Raw genomic sequence first — 27940 nt, forward strand, 5'->3', positions numbered from 1 at the left:
AGGCCTGTGAGGTGGACTGGGATAAGATACAGTGACTATCCCAAAGTAACTCACACAGCATTTGTGTAAAAACAGGATTAGTCCTCACAGTCTCATGGTTTCTAGCCAACACATTAACCACTACCTTAAACTAACCAACTTAGTTAGATAATATTCTACAATTACATCCATTTAGTTCTAAAATTAAATCAATGCCTTTATTGTTTTGTTTTATAATTTTACTAAAGATAAAAAAAAGTTTAAGAGCATGATTTGGCAGACCATAATCTCCAACTGAAGTTGTTCATATAAAATGAATTCAGACTGCCAAAATAAAAACAAGCCTGAGAAAAATAGCCCTTTGAAATTATCCATCAAATTTGTAGCTGGAGAATTTGAGTAGACGTTTTCTCTGAATATCTTTAGGGAAAGGAGAAATTCCCCAACGGTGTCTCCAAAACAAGCCTCCTCTATACTGATAAAAAATGGCACTGCAAATACCAAAAAAAGTAATTCAATCATTATATTATTCCATAGAATGTAACTGATGTGTAGGAAACCAGGAAATATCCATATAATAAGAATGTAAGTATAATAGATTCCTCATAGGAAAGAGCCAGAAATATATTCCATTTTGTAGTTGTTTACTTGCAATTGGTATTTGCAAATTTGTGTGCAACAAAAGACAAAATATTCATACAAAAGATATGTCCACCTCATAGTCATGTAAGTACATCATACCTGGCCAAGAAGAATTTTCCATTGACAGAAAATTTAACTGAATGAGAATTTTCAGAAATGCATAATGTTCCTGCCCTTTGCTAATATTGAGACATTTGTGTCAATTCATGTGAAGGGTAGTAAATTAGTTAGAATATATGGAGAAGCTTTTGAAATCAGGCTAACACAATATGAAGCAACAGATGCTTGGGATGCATCTGTTGCACAATTCGCAAATAGATAAAATAAGTGAATACTTTGTTCAGCTCATCACCTGAGTATATACTGTATGTTTTCAAAAAATGAAAGTGATCTGGTAAGCTTTGTCAAATTGTGATGGTACCAATCTATGAATGGGAGATCTCCTTGGCTGTTGATCCTGGATTTGAGTCCTGAGGTCCATTACACACATTCTCCAGGGACTATTTATGGGATATGTATTGTGCTTTACTCATATGTGTATACTGGCACAAGAACTGCATTGCAGTATTTTATAAATAAGCAGTATAAAGAGAAGTGAACAACTGGCGATGGTATTAGGGGAGTCAGTTTTGCCCTCTGTCCCTGAAGCTAACCAGCTGCCTTCAACAGCTGTTTCTGTTAATTGTATTTGGAATAAGACCCATCTTGTGTCCACCAGAAGCAACTATTTATCTAGGATTGATCCAGCTGTAGAAGTTCTTAGATGTGCACTGCATGTTTTCAGGCATGGAGCATCAACATAATATTCAACATGTTTTTATTCAATACCAAACATAAACTAACTTTAATAGGCCATAGGCCAGCCCAGGTTACAACTAAATTACCAGAAAATCATAAATGGCTAAGGGTCCATTTCACTTAACATAGTTTTTCTCTAATTGCAGATACAGGCAGTTAGGAAAGGTAGACCAGGTTTACTAACCCCGGGGGGGGGGATGGCTCTTAGGGTGCTACATAATCAGAATAAAATAAAAGAATCAGAACACAAAATACAAACTGTGTGGGCACAATCTTGTAGATGAAGCTCACTCTATCAAGCACCCTGGAGTACTCATATCTAATTATCTAAGGACCAAAGCCCACTATAACAACATCACGAAAAAGCATTAAGAGTTGTAAACCTAATCCTGGTAGCTTCTTTTCCAGTAATATTATGCTACTAACCAGAGCATACAAAACATTTGCTAGACCAATTCTTGCATACAGATCATCTGTCTGTATCAGACAATAATATAATTGAACATGTCCAGAGATATTTCGCAGGAAGAGTCCTACTCCTCTGTTCACAACAGAATACCTTATACCACCAGACTTGAAATTCTGGGCTTAGACGATTTAAAAGTACGACTCTTTTTGTATGACCTAAGCGTAGTACATGAAATTATCCGCTACAATATCCTACCTGTCAATGACTACTTCAGCTTCAACCACAATACATTAGCACACAATAAATACAAACGTAAAGTGAATCATTCCAAACTCGATTGCAGAACATATGACTGGTCATTGCGTGGAATACACTACCTGACGCTGTGATATCATACCTTACCCCATTCCTAATAGCTCTGTAAGGGGCATGTATAAATAAATAAATAAACCAATAAACTTTATTGTCATTGTCAGTATACCCATGCAACAAAATTTGTATGATGCCAAGTGCACCTTGGCAAAATTCATATATATAAGTGCACCTGCACGCTTACTCTCCCTGTCCTAATGTTCCCTTTCATTTTTATTCATTTCATGTATTCAGATTATATATAGACTTATATGTATTATCTAATATGAGACTGATTGATTAAATAAACAGACAAACAAACAAATAAATAAACTACATATAGTTCTTTCCTTTTGAACCCAGTAAAGGATTGATTTCCCATTCATCCATTTAGAGGGAAACCTACTGTAGCCATATAATCCTACATTGGGTTTCATTGCATATTAATTAATTTATTAATTTATTTTGATTTTTATGCCGCCCTTCTCCTTAGACTCAGGGTGGTTTACAACATGTTAGCAATAGCACTTTTTAACAGAGCCAGCATATTGCTCCCACAATCTAGGCCCTTATTTTACCCACCTCGGAAGGATGGACGGTTGAGTCAACTTTGAGCTGGTGATGAGATTTGAACCGCTGACCTATAGATCTACAGTCAGCTTCAGTGGCCTGCAATACAGCACTCCACCTGCTGCGCCACCCCGGCTTAATCCTGGAACAGCTTCCACAATCTTAATAGCAAGGCTAACTGGGGAGTTTGCACACTGAACACCAATATATCTGAAGAATTATGTTGAAGAAAGCTGTGCGAAAGAATACTAAGTAGACGGAACTCAAAACTGACTTTTACTTTTACACTTGATTTCATTATGTCAATTTAGCCTTGAATGGAAATGTGTTTTAAGCTGCTACATTCTTTAGAAATAGAAGCTTGAAGCTGAAATCCCACTTGAATTTTATTTTATTTTATTTATTTATCAAATTTAACTACTGCAATCTCACTCTGAGAGTGAATAAATAAGACATTATCACTGAGTCATTATTCAGTTCAGTCCACCCATAAAGGGCAGCCTGGCTGTGCAAACAAGCTGATTCACTTTTAATTCTACAAAGTCAATTTTCTATCATAGGCCAGAATAAACCATTATTAAAATAGCTCTGCAACATGCAACATTGTGCTGTCATTTTTGTAGGGTTTCCTAAAAACCACCAGCCCTAGTCTCTTTTTTAAAAAATATATTTTTATTGATTTTATAGATATGGTTATATAAAACAAACATAAAACAGTGCACAGTGCACACGCCCGACTGACAATAACCATCACCACCACCACCAATTGCAGGGGGTTCAAATATTTACTAGTTTATATATATATATATTTCCTTGGCTCTACTTTGCATTTGTTATTATTGAAAGAGTGATTGGAGTTTATTTTTCACATTTGCGTCACAGATTCTACTCAGCATATAACCTTTCACCTTATTCCATCGTGCCATCAGCTTCTCCAGTTTATTTTCATCAAAGTTGTTTAATCTTATTTCCATGATTTCAAAATGAATGTGATCCACCATGTACCAGTACCAGTTCTGTAGTGTCCATTTTATAGACTCTTTCCATCAGCCCTAGTCTCAAGAAAGGTAAAATTGAGATATGACATGATCAAAGTTTATATCACAATATCTTGAGTTTATTTGTTTATTTATATTCTTAGATTTATAGGTCACCCTTCTCGTGGACTCAGAGCGGCTTACAAGGCTAAAATAGACACAGTAACAATAAATAAATTAAGACATTAGGAAATACATAAAACCCACTATAAAAATAAATCAAGCATCCCTCTTTCATAATAATGGCTGGAGCGAAACTGTCGCTCACGGTCCCAAGGCCTGCCAGCACAGATGTGTCTTTAACACCTTTCGAAAGGCAAGGAGAGTGGGGGCGGTGCAGATCTCTGGAGGAAGTTGGTTCCAGATGGCCGGGGCCTCAACAGAGAAGGCCCTCCCCTGTGGACCCACCAGCCGACATTGTTTGGCTGATGGGACCCACAGAGGAGGCTATGAGAAAGAGACAGATTGACAGACAGACAGACCGTATTACAAAATAGATATTTGTAGAATAAAAATTATTTCATAGCCAGATAATGATGCCAAACAAATGCAACCACAGCAATGTTGAATGTTGAGAAAAGAATCCTTGTAGAATTGTTTAGAAATGAATTCAAAATTAAAGTATTAACGAGTACTTAGAAAATAGTTGACTTTCTTTTCAGGCTGCAGCAAGTTTATACTTTTTCCTGATAATACTTTTTCCTGATAATTTGTTTATGTCTCTCTACAACACGTATGGAAGCATTTAGCGTAATGGTTCATTCATTCTGACACACATATGTGCAAATATTATTGATGTGCAATCTGACTGAGTATGTTACATTAACTGTGTAGCATCTGGCACTGACAGGGCCTATGAGATGTGTTCAAATTCTATCCTGATGCTATTTTCCCATCAATATTTCATTTTTATTCCAGATGATTCTTTGAATGACCATATTTTCACGTTTATATTTTGCATGTTTTCCACAAATAATATTTTTTAAATAATGTGATATGAAGTACAGTAATCCCTCGCTACGTTGCGGTTCATCTTTTGCGGATTCGCTACTTCATGAGTTTTCAAATCCATTAAATCCATTGAAAAATTTAAATCCATTAAAAATTCATAAAATTCTTCTACAGTACTACTGTACTCTATTAAAGAAACTGGTAGGATATTACATGTGGTTCCAGCTGAGAAACATTACAGAATCACTGTTTAATGCAAAAGGTGAGTTTTAAAAGTCCAAATACTCATTAAATATATTAAAAAATATATTTCCTCTACTTCACGGGAATTCATTTTTCACGGGTGGTCTTGGAACACATCCCCCACGAAAAACGAGAGATCACTGTACTTCCTTACTAGGTGGAAGAGCTTCAGCATCTGGTTTAGTGCCAGTTTATATATAGAGTGAGTGAGTGAGTGAGTGAGTGAGTGAATGAATCAAAGATAGATTCAGGTCCATATAACTAACAATTGTTTAAAAAGAAGCTACAAGGCAACAGATAGTGAAATATATACGACCTCCCAAGCACCTTCCCTTGCACTTGTACTATTATTTGTATGTTACTAGCAGGGGTGGGCTGCTGCCCGGATGGGGGGGGGGTGCCGCAGTGGGGTAGCAAAAATGGAGGTCCACCCCAGAGCACCCAATTTGCACTAAAAGATATTGCAAGAAAATGCAGGGTGGCCTGCATAAACCACGCCCACAGTGCGGTAGTAAAAAATTTGGTAGCCCTTCACTGGTTGCTAGCATATTACTATTATTTGTGTGTTCATTCTGTATGGCAAATATGAAAGAGAGATAAAGACGATTGCAATATCAATACAGAATAGCAAGAAAAACAACACAGACAGGAATGTTTATCTAGCCAAGCAATTTCCCATATTTGGGACCCCAGGATTACAATGGGGTATAAGTATATTGGATACTGCACTGCACGTAACCACTATTATAGGTCTACTTTGCCACTAATACATAACAATTCACAATGAGTGCTAATATTTCATTCCAAGACAGAATAGGCTAAATGTTAAGCACACACTGAAGTACTCACTACTTAAGAAATGCAAACTTACTTATAGTGTGTCTACTTTTATACAAGACACCTACACTGCAGGGACACTCAGCAATAAATTGTGAAATCAATAGACAGCTATTGTCAGTGTAACAGCTGACAATAGTTGCATTTTGGCCCTCATAGAAAGTCCTAAAAGCTAAATGGCCACTCTATGAATAATCCACCACAATAGGCTCAATTATACATATTTAAACCTCCAGGGATGAAATAGTTCTTATTAAGATTAAGATTAGGGAAGTAATTGAAACGTAAGAACCAATATGCTGATCAACCAATACTTCCCATCACAACTGTGGCAAATGCCCCAGGAAACCATTCTCATGCTGTTAAATCCTTACTGGAATGAAGGACTACAATCTTGAAGTAAGAACGATTCTTTATTGAACAGGAGGTAACGGTTTACAAGACAAAACATGGCCGTGCCTGGCAGCTATATATATGCCGGGCTGCCAGGCTGAGCCAACCAATCACCTTGCAGTATTTTCCCGCCCAAGGAATGTGGGGCGGGTACAAGGCCTAACTGTCCCCTGGACACAACACATACCTTGCTAAAACTACCTGCAATTTATGACAATCAAAATAAAGCAGGATGGCTTTTAAAATGGCCTTCAACTAACTAGTGTAATACAGACAGGGCAAATATTTCAGCTTTATAGTATATGAAGAATAGCTGAAAGATTATGACAGTTGAGTTTCAACCAGAGGTGGGCTGCTAAGGTGAAACGGCGATGGGTGCTCACCCCCGGGGGTCTGAGTGCTGGTGGAGTCCAGCGCAATTCTGCTACTGCATCTGGGCAGCCACGGGCGCCCCTGCGTGTCCACGCACAATTTCGCTCCCTGCCCAAGTGCAGTAGTAGAATTGCGTTGGAGTCCACCAGCACTGAGAGCCCTGGGGGTGAGCACATGTCACTGTTCCACCTTAGTAGCCCACCTCTGGTTTCAGCACATCTGGAGAGCAGTAGATCAGGAAAAATTGCACATATGTATCTTTACATCAAAGCAGCCAATATTTTAAATGCCTGCAGTGTTCTCCACAATAGAGGATTGTATTCAGAAAATAAAAAGGCAAAAGTAAGCATTAATTGAGATTTTAAACTATTTAAACGTGCAAAATGCCTACATTTGCTTACTGGACAGGCTCTGGCAAATGTTTTTGTTTTTTTCATTCCACTATGTTGAAATCATTTCTAATGCAAGTTAGAATATATTACATGCATTAAAAACCATAATTCATGAAGATATTTTAAAATTACAATTAATTTACTTTTGAAAATTCTTAGAATTACATGTCTAAACCCATGAATTCCTTAAATCTCTGTCACAGGACAAAATACCATAGCAGAATCCGTTGTATCTGATTCCAGAATTGGCTGTGTCTTCCAAGAAGCTACAACTTTTTACTGAATATTCAGCAGCTATCCATAGAGAACTGTTCCTCACCATTATCATACATATCAAGCTTTTTCATTGTTAATTTAAAGAAAGATGTAACCGACAAACAATGTCATTTCTGCCCTTCTACATTTTATAAGAAATGGGTTTTTTGGATAAGCATAGGTTTACATTTCTTTACATGATGATAGATAGATAGATGAGAAATAGATGGGAAACACTAAGAGAAGTTATAATTGTTCAGATTCAAGCTGTAACAAAAGTTGCACATCCTTTCTTCCTTGACTTGAGTTTCTTTGTTTTTCTTACTAACTTAAATATCATAGTTATCCTGAACAATTAAGAAAATAGTAGCTTTCTGAATTCCCCTCTAGCAACTAATTGGTCTTTAGACATACCTTTCTCTTTCAGCAAAAAGGCATTCTCTAGGGCTTGATTAGGAAACAAAAAATTCACACGGATTTGAAAATTATTTAGAACTGTATCAACATGACGGTATAACACAGGGTATTGGAATGCAAGCTTACAGCTTTTTTTACAGGTGCAGACCATTATTCTGAACTAGGAATTGGTGCCACATTATCTTAAGTAGTTTTTGAAATACAGCTTTTGCATTAGTCAAGGAGCTAATCCCTTCTGCTACAGACTTGCTGAAATGTTTGTATCAATAACTTTCTTTCACTAAACACCTTAATTCGCTAATGGATTTAATTATCTGCTTAGAATAGCTAGCAACAGCTTGGTGCATACCTAATCGAAATGTTGCTGCTGTAGAATTTACTAAAAATACTGCAACAAACAAAGTATAACAAGCAAACCAAATGGGATCTGCGGTAGCAATTTTCATAACATTATACATTTATTTTATATTTTTAAAATCTGGTTTTAAAAAAAACCATGCACACAAATCAAATCTTTATTGTAAACATGTATTTTTATAAGACTGTGCATTGCTCTGATTGCTTATACCAGGGTGCAAAATGTAAGGCCCATGGGCCTGATCCAGCTTTTGGGGCCTTCCTATAAAATATAACAACTGGCCTGCGTCATTTCGGTCCAGTCTACCCACGTCACTTTGACCAGTCTACCCAATGCTTCAGGTCAAGGTGGCTTCAGCTCAGTCTACCCAGTGCGAAGAGGAAACATGGCAGCAGCTTGGGAAGTGGCATCAAACTGGCTATGTCCACCCAGTCAGCCATGCCCAGTGAGTGGCATCAAGCTGGCCACACCCACCCAGTTGGCCACACCCACCCAGTCAATCATGTCCGGCGATTCTCCCCGAGATCAACTACAGCACTGATGCAGCCTTCAATGAAATTGAGCTTGACACCCCTATCTTAGATAATAGGGTTTTCATAATTTTACATTTCGGGTGAACCTAGAAGTAACCTAGAAGGTCTGGATTACTGGAGCATTTTTTGTTTTATTTTGATTTTTTACATTGCCAGATTCTAAACATATTCCATAAAGTAAACTCCATCTCATTCTTCCTCTCAAATTTGTGTATTCAATGCATACTCTATATCACTGCTTCGGAAAATCCAAAAATACAATAATGTTAAAATTTAGCCACCTGGACTGGTACCTCCTGCTCAATTTATTCTTTCTTCAGAAACACCAGGTCAGCACGTTAAATTCCAATGATGGATCTGATGAGGCTTATAAATTCCTAAAATGGATAGATCAATATGTTCAGAAACTGAAGAACTTTTTTGATTTATTCCCTTGGTTAATAGATTTAGCTCAAATATATCAAACTCTGGGAGTGAAGCAGCCCAATACCTATTGTTATTAGAGATGGAGTCAATCATAGCCCATTAGGAAGAGACCTGGCAGATGTCACTGCTCTAATAGAGCATTAACCTTAAAAAAAACACCTTACACTCCAAAGTTTTTTGTTGGCTGGAAACTTTGCAAGATTCCAAGAAATAGTGAAGTCAGACTCATTTTACTCATCTTCATTACTGACAAATTGCTATGTGTGAACTTAAACAAGCCCAACAGCTACAATTTCCACTGCAAATTGTAAGCTGCACAATTGTTCAATAAAGCAGGAATACATTGCAAATTGATTTTTTTTTAAATGTGCAGGTAAGAGATCATGACTGCCTTAAAACTTGTCTAATAGAATTGTAAGCTCATAAAAAGAAGATGAGAGAAAGGAAGGATATTACACTCAAACCATTATTTTTCAGCCATGGCTCCAATAATAAGTTTGCTATCCTTTCATCTGTAAAATGGGAATATTTGAAGGCTACTTTGCATGAAGCAATAGGGATGCTTAGATATTTCAGATGCTATTTATTCTGGTTATATGGATATATTTATATTTCAGTTTTATACTATCAGATATATATGACCTGGGTTGGCTTACGTCCATGTAATGCATTTTAGTGGGAAAATCAGAACAGATAGATAGATAGATAGATAGATAGATGGATGGATGGATGGATGGATGGATGGATGGATGGATGGATGGATGGATGGATGGATGGATGGATGGATGGATGGATAGATAGATAGATAGATAGATAGATAGATAGATAGATAGATAGATAGATAGATAGATAATAAATGGTAATAGTTGTAGTAATTTTATTATATAAAAATAATACCAAAAGCACTAGGATATATTAATATTATTAACAGTATTCTTGAACACTGTTACAAGAATTCCTTCTGATCTGGTAGCTGGTATGATTTGAAAAGCAAAGAAAAAAGTGTACGCCTTTTAGAAAATCAGTTATTTTAAAGATTACATTACATTTAGAAAGAGTCCAAGGATAAATAAGCATCCGTTTTGTTATCTCAAACACTTTTCCCTACATGAATGAAAAAATACCATCTAACCTCAGTAAATATTGATGTGTCCATTAAACGGCATAATTAAGCACACTGTGCTGATAGCAGATCACCCGTATGCATCTCTCTTTTGTCTTTTTGGCAGCCTGACATCAGAGGTGTCTTGTTATTCCTGAAAGAGGCATCTTGGCAATCCATGCTCAATACTACCTAGTGTTTTTGGTCTCTCCGACTATATGTCAGTGGATGCCACAAAACAGCAGCATGGATTTAGCTCAGCATTTGTTGCTGAGCTAAATCCCAATGGTCGCCCTTTGCTTTTTTGTGTTTTAACAAACAGTAGGCAGAAATTTCTTCACCTGCATTGCAGCAAAGGCATTTTAACATGCTTTCCCTCTTATCTTTTCCTTGAATGGAATGATTCAAGTAACCACAATTTGGAGTGTTTGATCTTTGGGCACCAATTCAGTCCTCTAGCTTATCACTTTCTCTCACCTCCCCCAAACTTCTTAGAACAGGGTTAGCAAGGGCGCGGGGCTCAAGGTAATGGCTAAAACTACATAGAATGGAATGGAGTATAATGGAATGGACAGAACAGAACAGAATATTGAGGATCGCACATGTCCTCTGAGCACTGTCTCCCCATATCTAGGGGGGAGGGGGGCAGGCAAACAAATGGATAGAGCCTGATCAACATTAAAATTAAATTAATCAAAATGAATGTGAATTTAAGAGATTAAGGAGAGATACAACAATTATTTGCCATGTGCTACTTGGCAGCAACATTTGGAGAAGCTCTAGGCCAGTGGTGGCGAACCTCTGGCATGGGTGCCACAGGTGGCATGCGGAGCCATATCTGCTGGCACCTGAGCTGTTGCCCTAGCTCAGCTCCAATGTGCAGGTGTGTGCTGGCCAGCTGATTTTTGGCTCACACGGTGGCTCTGGGAGGGCGTTTTTGGCTTCCAGAGAGCCTCCAGGGAGATGGAGGAAGGCATTTTTATCCTCCCCCAGCTCCAGGGAAGCCTTTGGAGTCTGGGGAGGGCAAAACAGGAGCCTACTGAACCCATCAGAAGTTGGGAAACAGGCTGTTTGTGGCCTCCAGAGGGCCTCCTGGGGGTGGGGGAAGCTGTTTTTGCCCTCCCCAGGCCATTGAATTATGGGTGTAGGTACTCGCGCATGCATAAAAGCATGCGCCCACACTCTATTGGCACCCAAGGAAAAAAAGGTTCACCAACACTGCTCTAGGCACTAAGGCCAAAGATTAGAAGGTATATGTGCAGCATTAGGGCCTCGAGTGGAGCATGTCTGCTAGAAGAAAATATGCAAAGTGTATAAGTTGTTGAATATATAAACTGAAACAGCCTTCTTATATATATTTTTTCTCCCACCTTTGAAAGCTGTTCAGTCAGAAAGAACTTTTGTATTAAAAATAAAAAATAAAATGAGGGAATGAAAGAAATATCTCAAACTTTTTTTAATAGAAACAGGAAGATGGCTAGGGTCATATCACAATTTTTATTGCTGCACCAAATGTTATTATTTGCATTTTTAAAAAACACTACGTTTTGTCAACTTTGTAGCATAGTACATGTGAAAAATTAGAATATTATACAAAAGTTCATTTATTTCAATAATGCAACTTAAAAAGTGAAATGTAATATATGAGAGAGACTCATTACGTGCAAAGCAAGATAGTTCAAGCCACGATTTGTCATAATTGTGACGATTATGGGGTAAAGCTCATGAAAACCCCAAATCCACTATCTCAGAAAATTAGAATATTACATGCAATCAATAAAACAAGGATTGTACAGAAGTTCAATATTGGACTTCTGAAAAGTATAAGCATGAATATTGAAGTGTCTGCTTGACAACCGCCGACTGCGGGAGCTGTGCTGATTGGTGTCTCTATCCAGGGTGCTGATTGGACGCGTATGCCCAGTTACAATGTAAAGCGGGAAAGCTAACTTGTTGTGGATTGGTGGTTACCTCAGCCAGCCTGGAGTATTTAAAGGCTGGTTCTTCGTGTATGTTTAAGCCTGTGCCTGCCGCCTAAGGCATGTATTGTAAGTTCAAATAAAGGTTCTTGTTCCAACCAGAGGCCTCCGACTATTATACTGGCGACAAGGATTTTATCCCATGCTGCACAAAGCCATTTAGAGTGGCAGTGAAAGTAAGTGAGGATGTCTACACAGCTGACTTTCGCCCCTTTTGATCCACAAGGGGAGACATGGGACTCTTATGTGGCCCGTTTTGACTGTTTCTTGATTTTGAATGGCTACACTGAGATTTCTGGGGATCGGAAAAGATCCTATTTTCTCGGGTTCTGTGGAACCGAGATGTTTGAGACCACTCGTGCTTGTTCTCAGTAGTTGGTTTGGGACCCTTTTTCAGCAACTACTGCCTCAATGCAGCATGGCATGGAAGCTATCAGCCTGTGGCACTGCTAAGGTGTTATGGAAGACCAGGATACTTCAATAATGGCTTTCAGCTCTTCTGCATTGTTTGATTTCATGTCTCTCATCTTTCTCTTGGTAATGCCCCATAGATTCTCTATAGGATTCAGGTCAGGTGAGTTTGCTGGCCAATCAGGTACAGTAATCCTTTTGACATTGAACCAGGTTTTGGTGCTTTTGGCAGTGTGGGCAGGTGCCAAGCCCTGCTGAAAAATGAAGTCAGCATCCCCATAAAGCAGAAGGAAACATGAAGTGCTACAAAATCTCCTGGTAGACGTCTGTGTTGACCCTGGACTTAATAAAACACAGTGGACCAACACCAGCAAATGACACCCCTGGTATACATAAATCATGACTCCCCAAATCAGTACGGACTGTGGAAATGTTTTCATCTCATTTGGAAACCAAGGGCCCAGAGTATGGAGGAACAATAGAGAGGCATACACTGCAAGATGCTTGAAGTCCAGTGTGAAATTTCCACAATCTGTGATGATTTGGTTAAATCCAGATAAAGCTGAAGGCCACTATTGAAGCATCCTGGTCTTCCATAACACCTCAGCAATGCCACAGGCTGATAGCTTCCATGCTCGCCGCATTGAGACAGTAATTGCTGTAAAAGGGGCCCAAGCGAAGTACTGAGTACATAAGCATGCTTATACTTTTCAGAGGTCTGATATTGTTCTATGTACAATCCTTGTTTTATTGAATGCATTTAATATTCTAATTTTCTGAGAGGATGGATTTGGGGGTTTTATGAGCTGTACCCCATAATCATCAATTATGACAAATCATGGCATGAACTATTTTGCTTTGCATGCAATGAGTCTCTCTCATATACTACCTTTCAGCTTTTAAGTTGCATTACTGACATAAATGAACATTTGCAGGATATTCTAATTTTTGAATTTCCTTCTGAAAATAAGACTGTATGTTACTGTAATAAGACAGTCTGGAGGACAGAAGGAAAAGGGGGGACATGATCGAAACATTTAAATATGTTAAAGGGTTAAATAAGGTCCAGTAGGGAAGTGTTTTTAATAGGAAAGTGAACACAAGAACAAGGGGACGCAATCTGAAGTTAGTTGGAGGAAAGATCAAAAGCAACATGACAAAAAATATTATTTTACTGAAAGAGTAGTAGATCCTTGGAACAAACTTCCAGCAGACATGGTAGATAAATCCACAGTAACTGAATTTAAACATGCCTGGGATAAACATATATCCATCCTAAGATAAAATACAGAAAATAGTATAAGGGCAGACTAGATGGACCATGAGGTCTTTTTCTGCCATCAGACTTCTATGTTTCTATGTTTTTAAAAAAGCAATTTGATACAACAGGGAGGAGGAAGAGGACCAGAATACCATTTAACAGCCATATTATCACCAATACAACCATAGATCCATACTGTTCCTTTCATGGACCTAAGACCAAACTTCAGTCACCTAATTCTAGTTTTGCTCCTTTCTCATGCAGAACATTTTACCATATTTCAAAATTTCTAACTTGCTTTGCTTTAGTTTGCTTCACTTTCTGCTTTATTATGTTGGCAGTCAATGCAAACTTATGACTGAATGCCTGCCAGCTGTTCTACATGGTAAATTGCTGGTGGGAGAGATGCGATGTGCGGGCTCAGATAACATAGGAAAGCATTAGACCTTCATGGAAGGAAGCCTCTTATCATCATAGCAAAGATGCCAAGAAATTTCCATTGGTTGCATTTGGCTCATTATACAAAATATTCTCATTCTACCCTGCTGGTTCAGTTGTGCAGCCAGGCATTCCAAGATCATCAATATTCACCTGTGGGAGTCTCCCTGTGTTCTTCTTAGCTTGGGGCCAAATTATCAGCAACTGGAAAGAAGAAAATAGCCTAGTGGAATTATCCAACTGCATGTATCCACCTTTTTAGCCCATTGGCCCTGGAGACTCAAGTGTATTTTCACTTCTGTTCAAAAGAATGCAAAGGTTATCTTACTCTGTAGACTATGCACCAGAACATTTGGTAAGGCAGGAACTATATATTTTAGATAAGAAAGTCATCTTATTTTTCAGTTTATTTCTTTGTTAACAACTAATGGAAACCAATGCTAGGAAATCAGAAGTTTTATATAATCCCAACTTTATATGTTTGGGGGTAACTAACAGTCATCTTTATAGAATATGAATTTAGATACATTTTACAAATAATTTCAAAGGTATGTATTACTAAACTTACAGTGAACATTTTAGTAACTTAAAATATTAATACACAATATGTTTATATTAGATCACTATTTAGCAGGTTAATATTTGAACTATGGAACTCCTACCTCAATTAACATTCTCTACATCAGTGTTTCCCAACCTTTTTTGAGCCACGGCACATTATTCATATTTTCAAAATCCTGGGGAACACTGAACGGGGGGGGCGGGGGGCCGCGCGGGGGGAGGGGCTAAAGAAAAGTTTGGACAAAAAAAATCTCTTCCTCCATTTCACTCTATTTCTCCCTCCCTCTTTCTCTCTTCCTTCCTTCCTTTCTCTCTCTCCATCCCTCTTTCTTTCTTTCTTTCTCTCTTTTTTGCTCTTTCTCTCTCCCTCCTTCCCTCCCTCTATGTCTTTCTCTCTCCCTTACTCTCTCTGCCTCTCTTGCTATCTCTTTCATTCTCTCTCTTTCTATCTCTCTTGCTATGTCTTTCTTTCTCTCTCTCTCTCTTTCTCTCTCTCTCTGTCTCTCTCTCTGTCTCTCTTTCTATCTCTTTCTCTCTCTCTCTCTGTCTCTCTTGCTATCTCTTTCTTTCTCTCTCTCTGTCTCTTTCTCTCTCTTTCTCTCTCTTTCTCTGTCTCTCTGTCTCTCTTGCTATCTCTTTCTCTCTCTCTTGCTATCTCTTTCTTTTTCTCTCTCTTTCTTGCTATGTCTCTCTTTCTCTCTCTCTCTGTCTGCCTCCCTCTTTCCTTTCTATCTCTCCCTCCCTCTTTCCTTTCTATCCCTCCCTCTTTCCTCCCTCCCTCTTTCCTTTCTATCTCTTTTCTTTCTATCTCTCCCTCCCTCTTTCCTTTTTATCTTTCTCTCCGTCCCTCAGTGGCGGCAAAGAAGAAGGAAGGCACGCTGCAGAGGGCACCGAGGACAAGAGCGCTCCCTCGCTCCCTCGCCCTCTGACTTCCCTCCCTCACTGCTGAAGGGACGAGCCTGAGGGTTTTTTTGCTTTTTTTTTTCCTTCCCCCACCTCACGGGAAAGAGAGAGAGAGAAAGAGCAGCGAACTGCGGGATGCGGCAAAGGACTCCTTGCCAACCCAAAAAGGGGTGGGGGTGGCAAAGGCAAAGTCTGGGAGGCGGGGAAGGGAAGAGCGGGAGGCCCCCAGACAGAACGGCTGAGGGGAAGGAAAGACAGAAGGAGGGAGGGATTGAGAAGCGAAGCCAGGGAGGGCTGAGAGAAAAGGGGAGCGGCGCGCGCGCGAGGGGGGGGGGGCGGGCATTACTGAAACGAACGGAGAAAGCCCTCTCTCGCAGCGAAAGCGCTCCCAGCCAGGGGGCTGCGAGAGAGGGCTTTCTCCGTTCGTTTCAGTAATGCCCGCCCCCCCCCCTCGCGCGCGCGCCACTCCCCTTTTCTGAGGGGAAGGAAAGACAGAAGGAGGGAGGGATTGAGAAGCGAAGCCAGGGAGGGCTGAGAGAAAAGGGGAGCGGCGCACGCGAGAGAGGGGGGGCGGGCATTACTGAAACGGATGGAGAAAGCCCTCTCTCGCAGCCCCCTGGCTGGGAGCGCTTTCGCTGCGAGAGAGGGCTTTCTCCGTTCGTTTCAGTAATGCCCGCCCCCCCCTCTCGCGCGTGCACCGCTCCCCTTTTCTCTCAGCCCTCCCTGACTTCGCTTCTCAATCCCTCCCTCCTTCTATCTTTCCTTCCCCTCAGCCGTTCTGTCTGGGGGTCTCCCGCTCTTCCCTTCCCCGCCCCGTCCCTCTCGCAGCCCCCTGGCTGGGAGCGCTTTTGTCCCAAGGAGCTGAAGCCGCAGCCGCCGCGAGAGAAGTCGCGCCCCAAGGCAGGGGGCGGCAGAGGAGGAGAGGGGGCAGATCGGGCGGGGAGCGTCACGGCACACCTGACCATGTCTCGCGGCACACCAGTGTGCCGCGGCACACCGGTTGGGAAACGCTGCTCTACATAACTAATAAAGGAATAATTGGGGAGGATAAATTTTATTATAGAAAAATAAATTTCAACATAACATAGAACCTCATTTTATTGTTTGTAAACATCCCGATATTATACACAGTGATTGTTCAAAGTTACAGGGCTACTTAATTGTTGTGGTTAGCTCCGGCCCAGCTCCTACCCCAAGGAATGTGCAGGTGGATGTGGGGGAAACATCCACATGCCACAGGCCTGTTTTGCTCCCGATGGAATCTGCCGATGAAGGCTCCTCTGACCAAGGAAGCGTGAGTGACAGGGAAGAGGGGAGTTTGGCAGACAGCCCAGGAGGAGATCAATCATCTGTATGATCCTTGGATTCTGAACAAGAATTAATGACACATCCACGCATGTGTAGAGTGATGCATAGGAGACAACCACTGAAGGATTATTACAAGAGAAAATGAGGCCACCTGTGGTTGGGTGGGGCTGCTGTAATTAGTGCTACAGATAAAAATGCAACCTGGTGTTTTAGCCTCATGGCAGTTTATCTGATTCATTGTTTCATCAAGATCATGGTTTTTGTGCTGTTCAAGATTTTGGGTGGACTCCCTGGACTTTAGAATTGGTCTCAATTTCCCAGTTATTGGGTGAGCAATTGGATTGCATTTAACCTGTGTCTTGTGTGTACCAGAAAATTCCTTTGACATTTAAAAAGGGAGCTGTTTCTATTTTTCTGTTTATAAAAACTTTGGTTTTCCTTTTATCATGTGGTGTATGTCTTCCTGGACTAATTACCCTGTAATTACGGGCGGTTGAAACATGCCGGCAGAACACTTAATATATGGGTTTGCAGTCACATTATCATTTTGGGGTGTTCAGCAATTGACCCTTTAGGATCCCAGGGTCACATGACTGCAATTTACAAAATAATTGCCCCCAACTAGCTTTTATTTCTGGTTTATGGTTAAAAAAAAAAAAAAACCTGCCTATTGAAAACAATAGGCTCACTTAACAACTACTCTAATAAAGGTCATAAAATTGGGTGCTGTTATGTGGTCAATATGATCATCGTTTGTAACCTTCCCAACCAGCCTCCAATAAGCAATGTCAATAGGGGAAACCAGATTCACTTAACAACCACATTTAAAAACTGGCACAAATCGCTTAACAACTGCATTGTTTAGAAAGGGAAATTTGCGGCTCAATTGTGGTGTAAGTCGTGATTACCTGTAGTGAGAAGGGTTCTGGGAGATAGTTAGGGAATGTATCCAGGAGTGGCTTTCTCCCGGTTTGGATCGGTTCGTCCAAACTGGTAATACCCTCTGGTGATGTCACAATGATGTCACAAATCCGGTTTGGTCAGTGCCGGTTCGTGGATTTTGACATCTATTTTTTTGAATTTTTTGAATTTTTGTTTAAATAAATTTTCTTCTGAACATGCACAGACACTGACATTTCTGACACTGTGCATGTGGGCGCAAACTTATTTTTTGGGGGGTTCTGAATTTTTCAGCACTGTGCATGTGTACGGGTGCAAAGTGCATACACGGCCACAAGCAGGGGAGGGCTACTACCCAGGTGGGGGGGACGCAGTAGGGTAGCAAAAATAGAGCTCCACCCCAGAGCACCCTATTTGCACTGAAAGGTGTTGAAAGAAAATGCAGGGTGTCCTGCATAAGTCACACCCACAGTGTGGTAGTAAAAATTTTGGTAGCCCTTCACTGGCGACAAGGCATACCCACGTGGCATGGGGTTAAATGAATCGGCAATGAAGTAAGTTAGAACCCATCACTGAGTGTATCCCAAGAGTTAAAACTCCAAGCAGAGTAACCCAAGCCATGTAGGTCACCCCAGTGGCCCCATTAAAGCATGGAAGCACCTCTATTGGGCTGCAACAATATAAAAATACATTGAAGATGGTAAGTTTAGTGACAACCGGAAAACTGAATTTTGTACTGCATGGGAAAAGGCTAATAAACTGTTCCTGTGTTTTACTAAGAAAAGCATAGGGCTAAACAATATAAAGGGACTGAGGATATAATACCAGATGATGGCACTCTCTGATCAGATGGCATTCAATGTGCTGCTCAGAAAGAAATCAGGATCTTTCTGAGTACAATAATGGTGTTTATGAACAGCTAGATTAAAGATGTTGGAGGGGGAGTTATTGCTGGTGTTGCTATGCAGGAAAAGAAAATTTGAAGCTACAAAGCTGGAATTATATGGGAACATTAAATAAAAGAAGCATGAACATGGGAAAATTCAACACAGTGAAAAGTGCAATAAATCAACTACACTTTAACATCTCAGGATTCAGCAAATTGAAATAAACTGGAATTATATATGCTTTGATTCAGAAGATTATATAAATTCTGTGAGTAGTAAAGACTATTAAAATTTAAAAAACATAAAAAAATAAGGAACAGCTTTGCTTTCATTGTCAGGAAGGATAGAGCAATCACTATTTGAATAATATTAATAAGATTTTGCAATCGTGATGTCTTTAATATGACAATTATTGAAGTTTATACTCCAACCACTGAGTCAGAAGATGAGGGAGCTGCCAAGTTCTATGGTGAAGCTCAATCTGAATTTGACAGAACAAAATGTGCTACTTGTGATCAGAGATTGTAATACCAAGGTTAGAAATCTTAAGAAGGCATAGCTACAGTCCATAACTGAACTGTATGGTCTAGGATAGGGGTCACCAACCTTTTGGACCTCAGGGATCACTACATTCATAATTTTAAATTATGAATTTAGTAATTTAAATTAGCAGACCACTACTATGAATCCAGTGCTCTTGCGATCTCACTCTTGCTCTCTTTCTCTATTTCTGTCTCTATTTTCCCTCTCATCTCTTTCTTTATCTCGCTTTCTTCTCTCCCTCTCCCTCTCCCTCTCCCTCTCATCTCTCTTTCTCTCTCTCTTTGTCTCTCTCTCACATACATATCTCTCTTTCTCTCTCTGTCCCTTTCTCTCTCTTTCTCTCTTTCTCTTTCTCTCATCCGTCTGTCTGACTTTCTCTCTCTCTCTCTCTATGTGTTTCTCTTTCTCTTTCTCACTTGCATTCTGATTCTTTGGTGCACTCTGGGTCTCACAGGAACTTCTTTGGTTTTTGTTGGTACTGAATGCACCTCAGTCACTCGGGGAGATGCACGACCTACTTTCCACCCCAAGACACTGACCCAACCCAGCTGTGGCTGATGCTTTGTGTTATAATGGGCTCCAGGAAGAGGAGGGAACACCATCTCCCTCATTGTGAAGTGTGCTAAATTTACCTGTGCTGCACAAGGCACTGCAAGAGGGGAGGGTGAGAGTGGGGCCAGCCACTGGTGGGTTCAGCCAACAGGGAGTCACAGCAGTGGAGTTTAAGAGCCATGGGTTGCTGACAGCCATTGCTTAGGCCCACCTGCACCTCCAGCCCCCCTTACTGCAACAGCAGTATTTCCTCATTCCAGCCGGCAAAAGTTGTGCTACTCCTTGCATGTTGCAAGTTGCACATACCTTCCTCAATGGTGAAGACTTCCAGCCCCATCATGAGCTGCCTGGCTGGTCTCATATTCCAGAGCTCTTGTCACAGGACTGGCCCATCAGTCACCCCAGAGGTGGTCCTTCACCTGAGTGCATTGCAGACCACCAACATTTTATCGTGGACCACCAGTGGTCTGCAGACCACCAGTTGGTGACCACTGGTCTAGGAAGCATAAATTCACCAACAATGTCACCAATGTCTTTTCATTGCTAACAAAGTATTCAAACAACAAAATCAATATCTATACATCTGAAGGAAAATGCAGAAATGAAATTGATTAAATTATTGGTACAAGGAGGTGGAACGATTTTGACATAACAGCAAAGATGTGAGTAAGGACAGATTACAAACTGTTTATATGTGAGAAAACTCAAGTTAAAGCCGAAGAACAAAGCCAATCAGTTTCCACAGTATGATCATGATGCCTACCATTTTCAAAGAGAGTATCGGAAATCATTTTGAATTCCTGAACCTCCTTAACAGGGAACTAGAATAACTTGGAATTAAATCAGAAAATTGTCGAGAATGAATGTAAAAAGATATTACCAAACCAAAAAACAACAGCAAACTGGATGATAGAGCAATTAATAAATTGTCCAAGAAAGAAAGAAAAATGCAAGACCTAGAAGCAAACCTAAGAAAGAATTTCAGAGAGCTGTTAGAAGAGACAAAAAATTGTACAGTATTAAAATTACATCTGTGAAGACATAAATGAGTAAAACAAACATGAAAGAACAAGGAAAGTCTTTCAAAAAAAATTCAAACTCAGAAAAAGATTCTAATTTTGCATTAGTATGTTGAACAAGTATTTATGCCAAGGAAAAAAAGACTGAAAGAGTTTATTGAAATTCTGCACAGTAGAGATATTACAAGATATTCTCATTTACAGTAGAAGATAAAGTTAGATCAACATTCAGGTTATTGCCAAATTGGAAGCTACAAGAATTGATAGAATATCCATAGTAGTATACAATTATTGTACAATTTCCTTAATTTAGCATACTAACAAAATAAATCGTGCAGATTAAAATCCCAAAAGGAGAGTCTCAATCATCATTCAAACTCATATTGGAAAAGGTGGATGAATGTCATCACTAATGCATATTAGATAATTAAGAATGCCAAAGGACACTCAAAAGAAATCAATTTATGCTACTTTGATTATAAGTCTTTGATTATGTCAACCATACCAAGCTGAGGAATGTGCTTAGGAAAATGGAAATCCCAGAACATCTTATTGTGCACAAAATGAAATTGGCTGACCAACCTTACTCAACAAGTAGTGTTCAATGGAACTGCATCCATTTGGGTTATACAGCAACACTATCAGATGGATATGAAACTGGCTGACCAACTGCACTCAACGTGTAGTGCTCAATGGAACTGCATCTACATGGAGGGAAGTATGCAGTAGAGTACCCCAAGGCTCTGTTTTAGGCCCAGTACACTTCAATACAGTAAGACCTCACCTATCGCTGGTGTTATGTTCCAGACCCGGCCGCGATAGGTGAAATCCGCGATGGGGAATTTATCGACTGATAGTACTTATTTAAGTATTTATATTGTAATTGTTTGGTAAGTTTTCATTGTTTTAAGTGTTTATAAACCCTTCCCACACAATATTTATTTTAGATACAGTATTTAAATACAGTATTTACAATTTTAGATATATTTTTTTTAAAAAACCTGCCGATCGAGTTCCGCGGGCTGTTTAAATCTGCCGATCGACTTCCTCAGAAACCCGCTAACCAGCGAAGATCCGTGAATGATTTTTCTCATTAATATTTCTTGAAAACCCGCGATGAAGTGAAGCCGCAGTAGGTGAAGCACGATATAGCGAGGGACTACTGTATCTTCATCAATGACTTGGACGATGGGATAGATGGGGAACTCATCAAAGTTGCAGATGACATCAAATTGCCAGAAATAGTCATCACTCCAGAATGTAGGCTCAAGATACAGAAGGATCTTGACAAACTTGATAACTGGGTGCTTTGTAACAAGATGAAATTCAATGGTGAAAAAGTAAGGTTCCACATTTAGGCAAGAAAAACAAAACGCACGGGTAGAGTATATGTGGTACATTGCTCAACAGTAGTAACTGTGAGACGGATCATGGAATCCTAATGAACAACCATTTAAATATGAGCCAGCAGTGCCAAAAAAAGCCAATACAATTCTAGGCTGCATTAAAAGAGGGATAGAATCAAGATCACGTGAAGTGTTAATACGACTTTATAATGCCTTGCTAAGGCCACACTTGGAATATTGCATTCATTTTTTGTTGCCACAATGTAAAAAGGATGTTGAGACTCTAGAAAGAGTACAGAAAAGAGCAACAAAGATGATTAGGGAAATAGAGGCGAAAACATATGAAGAATGATTGCAGGAACTGGGTATGTCTAATGTAATGAAAACAAGGACTAGGTGAGAAATGGTAGCAATGTTCCAATATCTCAAGGGTTGCCACAAAGAAGAGGGAGTCAACCTATTATCCAAAGGACCAAAGGGTAGAACAAAAAGAGTGAAAACTAATCAAGGAAAGAAGCAACTTAGAACTAAGAAGAAATTTACTGACAGTTAATACAATTAATCAGTGGAGCAACTTGCCTCCAGAAGTTGTGAATGCTCCCACACTGGAGGTTTTTAAGAAGATGTTGGCTAACCATTTGTCTGAAGTGGTGTAGGACTTCCTGCTTAAGCAGGGGGTTGGAGTAGAAGACTTCTGAGGACCCTTCCAACTCTGTTATTCTATTCTAAATAGAAAACCAGAGTTTTGATAGAACATGGTGAAAGAGATTAGATCTAGGTTGGCAAAGGAGTGAAATAAAACTACATTTGCTCCTTCTTTATTCAGTCTATATGCTGAATACGCACACACATTGGAAGGTGAGTGTAATTTTAATGGACGAGGGAGTAATAACTTTAATGTTATTGCTTTTAATTAATCATTGCACTTTACTTAATTCCAGTGGCTTCTGCCCATCTGGTTCAATTCAGCATGGTGTGCCTGGGTTCTGTCAATTAAAGAATGTCATCTTGTGCAAATCACACTTACAAATCACACTTTTATGCAATCCCTGCTCTGGTGTGTTATCGATTTTATTTATTTATTTTTCACATTTTTTTGAACCGCTTGTCTCCTTCAGAATTCCAAGTCACTCCCTGCATTTGGGAGTCAGGGATCTTAAAAATAAAGTTTTGTGTGTGTGGGTGTGTGTGTGTATCCACAGGTGGCACGTGAAGTCATATCTGCTGCCATGCGAACCATTGCCCTAGCTCAGTTCCAACATGCATGGGTGTGCCGGCCAGTTGATTTTTGGCTCACACAGAGGCTCTGGCAGGGTGTTTTTGGCTTCCAGAGAGCCTCTGGGGGATTGAGGAGGGAATTTTTACCCTCCCCCGGCTCCAGGGAAGCCTTTGGAGCCTGGGAAGGGTGAAACACGTACCTATTAGGCCCATCAGAAGTTGGGAAACAGTCCATTTCCAGCTTCCAGAGGGCCTCCAGGGGGTGGGGGAAGGTGTTTTCGCCCTCCCCAGGCATTGCATTATGGGTGTGGGCATTCACACATGCGCAATAGCGCAAATGCACACTCTTTTTGGCACCTGAGGAAAAAAAGGTTCTCCATCACTGACCTAGGATATGCAGATATGGATGTTTGATGGTGTTACAGATATCACTGCAGGATGTAAGCTGTTCCCATTAAAGCTGCTTTTTGCAATTGACAAATGTTGAATTTGTCAATGCCAATTGTGCTCAAGTGGTGCTCCAATTGTTTTGGGATTGCACCAGTGATGGGCTCCTACAGGAACGGTCAGGAACGCAGTTCTGGTAGCAAAATTTGGAGCTGAAACCCAGAGCACCCAATTTGCACTGAAAGATGTTGAAACAAAATGCATAAGCCACGCGTACGGTGTGGTAGTAAAAATTTTGGTAGCCCATCACTGGATTCCACCCAAGGTGCCTATTACTATTGTACTACCTTTGCTTTCTTTTGCCACAGTTGCAGGACCTTGTTATCTTCTCCAGTTCTTTTTCTTCTGTTCCTCTATATGCAAGTCCACAATCCAAACATTTTTGGTTTTTTACTGACAATTGTTAAGCCTGAGTTCTGACAATTGTTAAGCCTGAGTTGAATTCTAAAATCAGTTACTGCATTATTCTTATTATTTATATTGCTTGGCAGGATAAATACTGAAACAAAGAACATGGAGAATGTAATATTTATTTATTTATTTATTCATTCATTCATTCATTTATTAAATTTGTATGCCGCCCCTCTCCGTAGACTTATGTCTCTCTGATTCAGTCAGTGGTCTGAATTCCTACCATGATAGCAATAATACTTAGACTTATATACCGCTTCACAGTGCTTCTCAGCCCTCTACATACTGCCCCCATTTTACCCAACTCAGAAGGATGGAAGGCTGAGTCAACCTTGAGCCTGGTGAGATTCGATCTGCCAAATTGCAGGCAGATGGCAGTCAGCAGAAGTAGCCTGCAGACCTGCATTCTAACCACCGCACCACTGCGACTCTTGATTCATATAATATAAAATATTTGGGCCCTTAGTATCTCTGGAGATTAGAATGAAATCTTTCAACACCAGTGAATATTGCTGCATTTCAGGTAAAGTTTGAATGAAGGCAAGGAGTTGAGGCAAATTGGAGTGAGTTCATTCGCTTACAGGCATGAAAAAAAGCATAGAAGCTTTATCATTCTCCAATGATGCCACTTGGAATACAGTTTGGATACTGAACTGGACTCTAAAAATATGAGGTCATTTGTTATGCAAATTCCAGATTTCTCCAAGGAAAGTCAATTATTTTTAAGATCCTGTGCCAGTCTCCATATCACCCAGTTTCACAAGTTTCATTCTCAGATAAATTATACATGACCCAAGCATTTTTTTTTCATAGCAGAATTGGCTCCTCTCCAACTTATTGAGACTCCCCTATACGCTGCAAAAACACAGATCGGGGCAAATTGATCTTGGTTCAGTTTATAATTATAATAAAAGACTCTTCTCCAGAATATACTATAGAAGTGGTATAGACTCAGTGCAACTCAGATACCAGTTATTCAAGGACAGGTTGATATTCTTAGAAAGGGAATTATGAACTTCATAGCAACTACTAAATCACTGAACTGCGCACTCATTTGATGGTTAGCTCATCATAATCAAGGTACTTTCAACCGCAACAACACAAGAGCACGCAACAGATTCAAACTTAATACGAACTGCTCCAAACTTGACTGTAAAAAATATGATTTCAACAATCGAGTTATCGAAGCGTGGAACTCATTGCTGGACTCAATTGTGTCAACCCCTAACCCCCAACATTTCTCCCTTAGACTCTCCACAATTGACCTCTCCAGGTTCCTAAGAGGCCAGTAAGGGACATACATAAGTGCACTGGTGTGCCTTTCGTCCCCTGTCCAATTGTCTTTCCTCTCTTTCACCTATCATATATATTCTCTTCCTTTCATATATCCTCTCCTCTAAGTTCACTTTACCCTTATATATATTACTACATGTCTATTTTTCTTCCTATGTATTTGTGTATTGGACAAATGAATAAATAAAATAAAATAAATAAAACTTTGTGATACGCTGAGAATAACAGAATGAATTCTGCTGTACAGCAAAAACCATGTCCAGTATAAACCTGAGCAATGATATGGTATTCCTGCTGTAATCACACATCCATCCTATCCTATCTAATCTAGCAGCTGGCCTGAAATTCTATTGAGAAGTTAGCGTTAGGTCAGCAGTTCTGAATAAAAAAGTTTATGAAGTTTTCCTAAAACCTTTGGTGTGTAAATTTGTACAGAAAACACTTGTTACAGAAATGTCTTTTTTTAATGTACCATGGCATGGCTGTTCTAAATGCCAAATTCACCTTACACAGTATGAAGCAGGGGGGAAACAGTATCGGTTAACTACAAATCTGCCACTAGAGAATAAAATATAGCTTAAGCAATCCTGAATACCTGGAGCCTGAGAAAGGTGTGAGCACACCTGTCTAAGAAATTAATCTTCGTTCCTGGAATCATAGGAAATCAACCTCTAATAAAACCTGGAACCAATTTGTTGAGGAAAAATAGAATAAGCCATCAAGCGGCATAAAGATTTGCCGTTCATGAAATCAGCCTTGTTGCCCTCCAGTCTATTATTGCCGATTTTGAAACCATTTTTTCCTAAGGGCACATCAAAGGCAACTCCAACAAGAAACTCTGATTCAGATATATTTGTGCTGGTGCTGTGACAACAAATACTTCAACAGCTAAACCCTCCCAGCTATAGCTAGAAATGGCACTGAAATTCCATGGGGTAAATGGGCACTAGTAATCACTTTTATATACAATTTTCAAGACACAAAGGAAAATGTTGCTTCAAGAACTGAAGCAACAGCTCTTCCAGATGAAGTTAACTGATTCAGATTATAGTAGTAGTTAGATTCCCTCAGGGAACGTCATAAACAGAGTGTGCTATGAAGGTATTAGCCTTTATGGTTTGTCTAAATACTCCAGGAATGAAAGATATAGCCTATAGACTAAAACATTATTCAGCTATCATGGCTAATAGCTTTTAATAGCTATAGCCTCCCATGTCATTCCATGTAACTTTAAAGCTATCCTAATATGCTTTCTGGGGAACAACTGTGCTAAGAATATAATAGTCTGGTATGGGAAGAAAAAGAAAACCTTTCATTGTTTTAACTTGCCATCATGTTTGGAAAGTTAACTCCTCTTCAATCTCAGAGTTTAAAACTCGGATGTTAATTAGCTTTTAGAAACAATGCAATAACACCTTCCTCTGAGTTCATTCATAAATAACATTTTTTAAATATCAATTCATAAATGATTTTTTTTCTTATTTAATTATGGGGGAGTCAAATCATCAATCGATTATGTTTTTCTTGAGATGTACATTTTAAAAATTTACTCTTTTCTTCTTTTTTCAACAGGCTGGAACTATAGCTACTGCTTTTTCCCATCCCACTCCAGGTTTTTTTTTTTAATATTACTTTATTCTTGGCAACAAAGGTCACATGGTGTTTTGCTTGCCTGCTTGCTTGCTTTTTGTTTTTATGGTGCAGCTTTGATGCCAGAAAGGGTGTTTATTTCCCCAACACGACCGTTTGGATTCCTCCTCGTATCACACACTCTCCCTTTCCCCTCCTCCCTCTGCATTACTTAGAGAACTTGTTTTCAACAGGTTTCTTCCGACTCCCTGGCAATACATCTCTGCAAGAAACACAGCAGCACCTGCCTGCTTTTGAAGACCAAAGGCTGCTCTAAAGTGGTAAACAGGACATTGGCATAAGGCTCACATTATTGGGGAAGGGGAGGAAAGCTTGTCTCAGATTGTCATTTGAATGCAAGTCAAAGAGATAAAAGTCCTTCCCTGTGGAACAGGGGGTACTGTACCTGGCTCTGGGCCATTCAAGTCGGGAAAGAGGAGAAATTCTTTGCAGGTTTCCAGGTCCAGCTGGGGCAGGCTCTTCTGGCGACATAGGTCAGTGACAATTCGTGCGGCCGTCTGACACTGGGTCTCCTGCTTAGCAGCACTCATTTCCAAACTGCATCTCCCTTTGCCTGCTCCCTGAGTGACTAGCAAAGGCTACAGTGGGATGGCAGAATCACAGCAACAGGGTCACATATATCCCAGGACGCCACTAGCCTACTGGTGCCATTGCAGTGCCTCCCTATCCAGAGCCAACTCAAGGGATGCTGGCTTGGTCAGGGGCCAGTGATGCTGCCCACTGCCTTCCGACTGTCTCGTTGCATCCG

At 39.9% G+C, this 27940-nt stretch overlaps 1 protein-coding gene across 2 annotated transcripts in view; it reads right to left on the reverse strand.

The window, feature by feature from the left end:
* The window catches only part of SYT6 (synaptotagmin 6), a 178520-nt gene extending 150798 nt beyond the window's left edge, over positions 1-27722 (reverse strand). For both annotated transcript variants that reach the window (XM_070745666.1, XM_070745665.1), the window contains exon 1: positions 27578-27722. In XM_070745666.1, coding sequence (XP_070601767.1) covers positions 27578-27722 — 145 coding nt within the window. The remainder of the gene's footprint in view (positions 1-27577) is intronic.
* Positions 27723-27940: the final 218 nt, after the last annotated feature.

The sequence above is a fragment of the Erythrolamprus reginae genome, chromosome 3 (assembly GCF_031021105.1).
Source record: "Erythrolamprus reginae isolate rEryReg1 chromosome 3, rEryReg1.hap1, whole genome shotgun sequence".
Taxonomy (NCBI): Eukaryota; Metazoa; Chordata; class Lepidosauria; order Squamata; family Dipsadidae; genus Erythrolamprus; species Erythrolamprus reginae.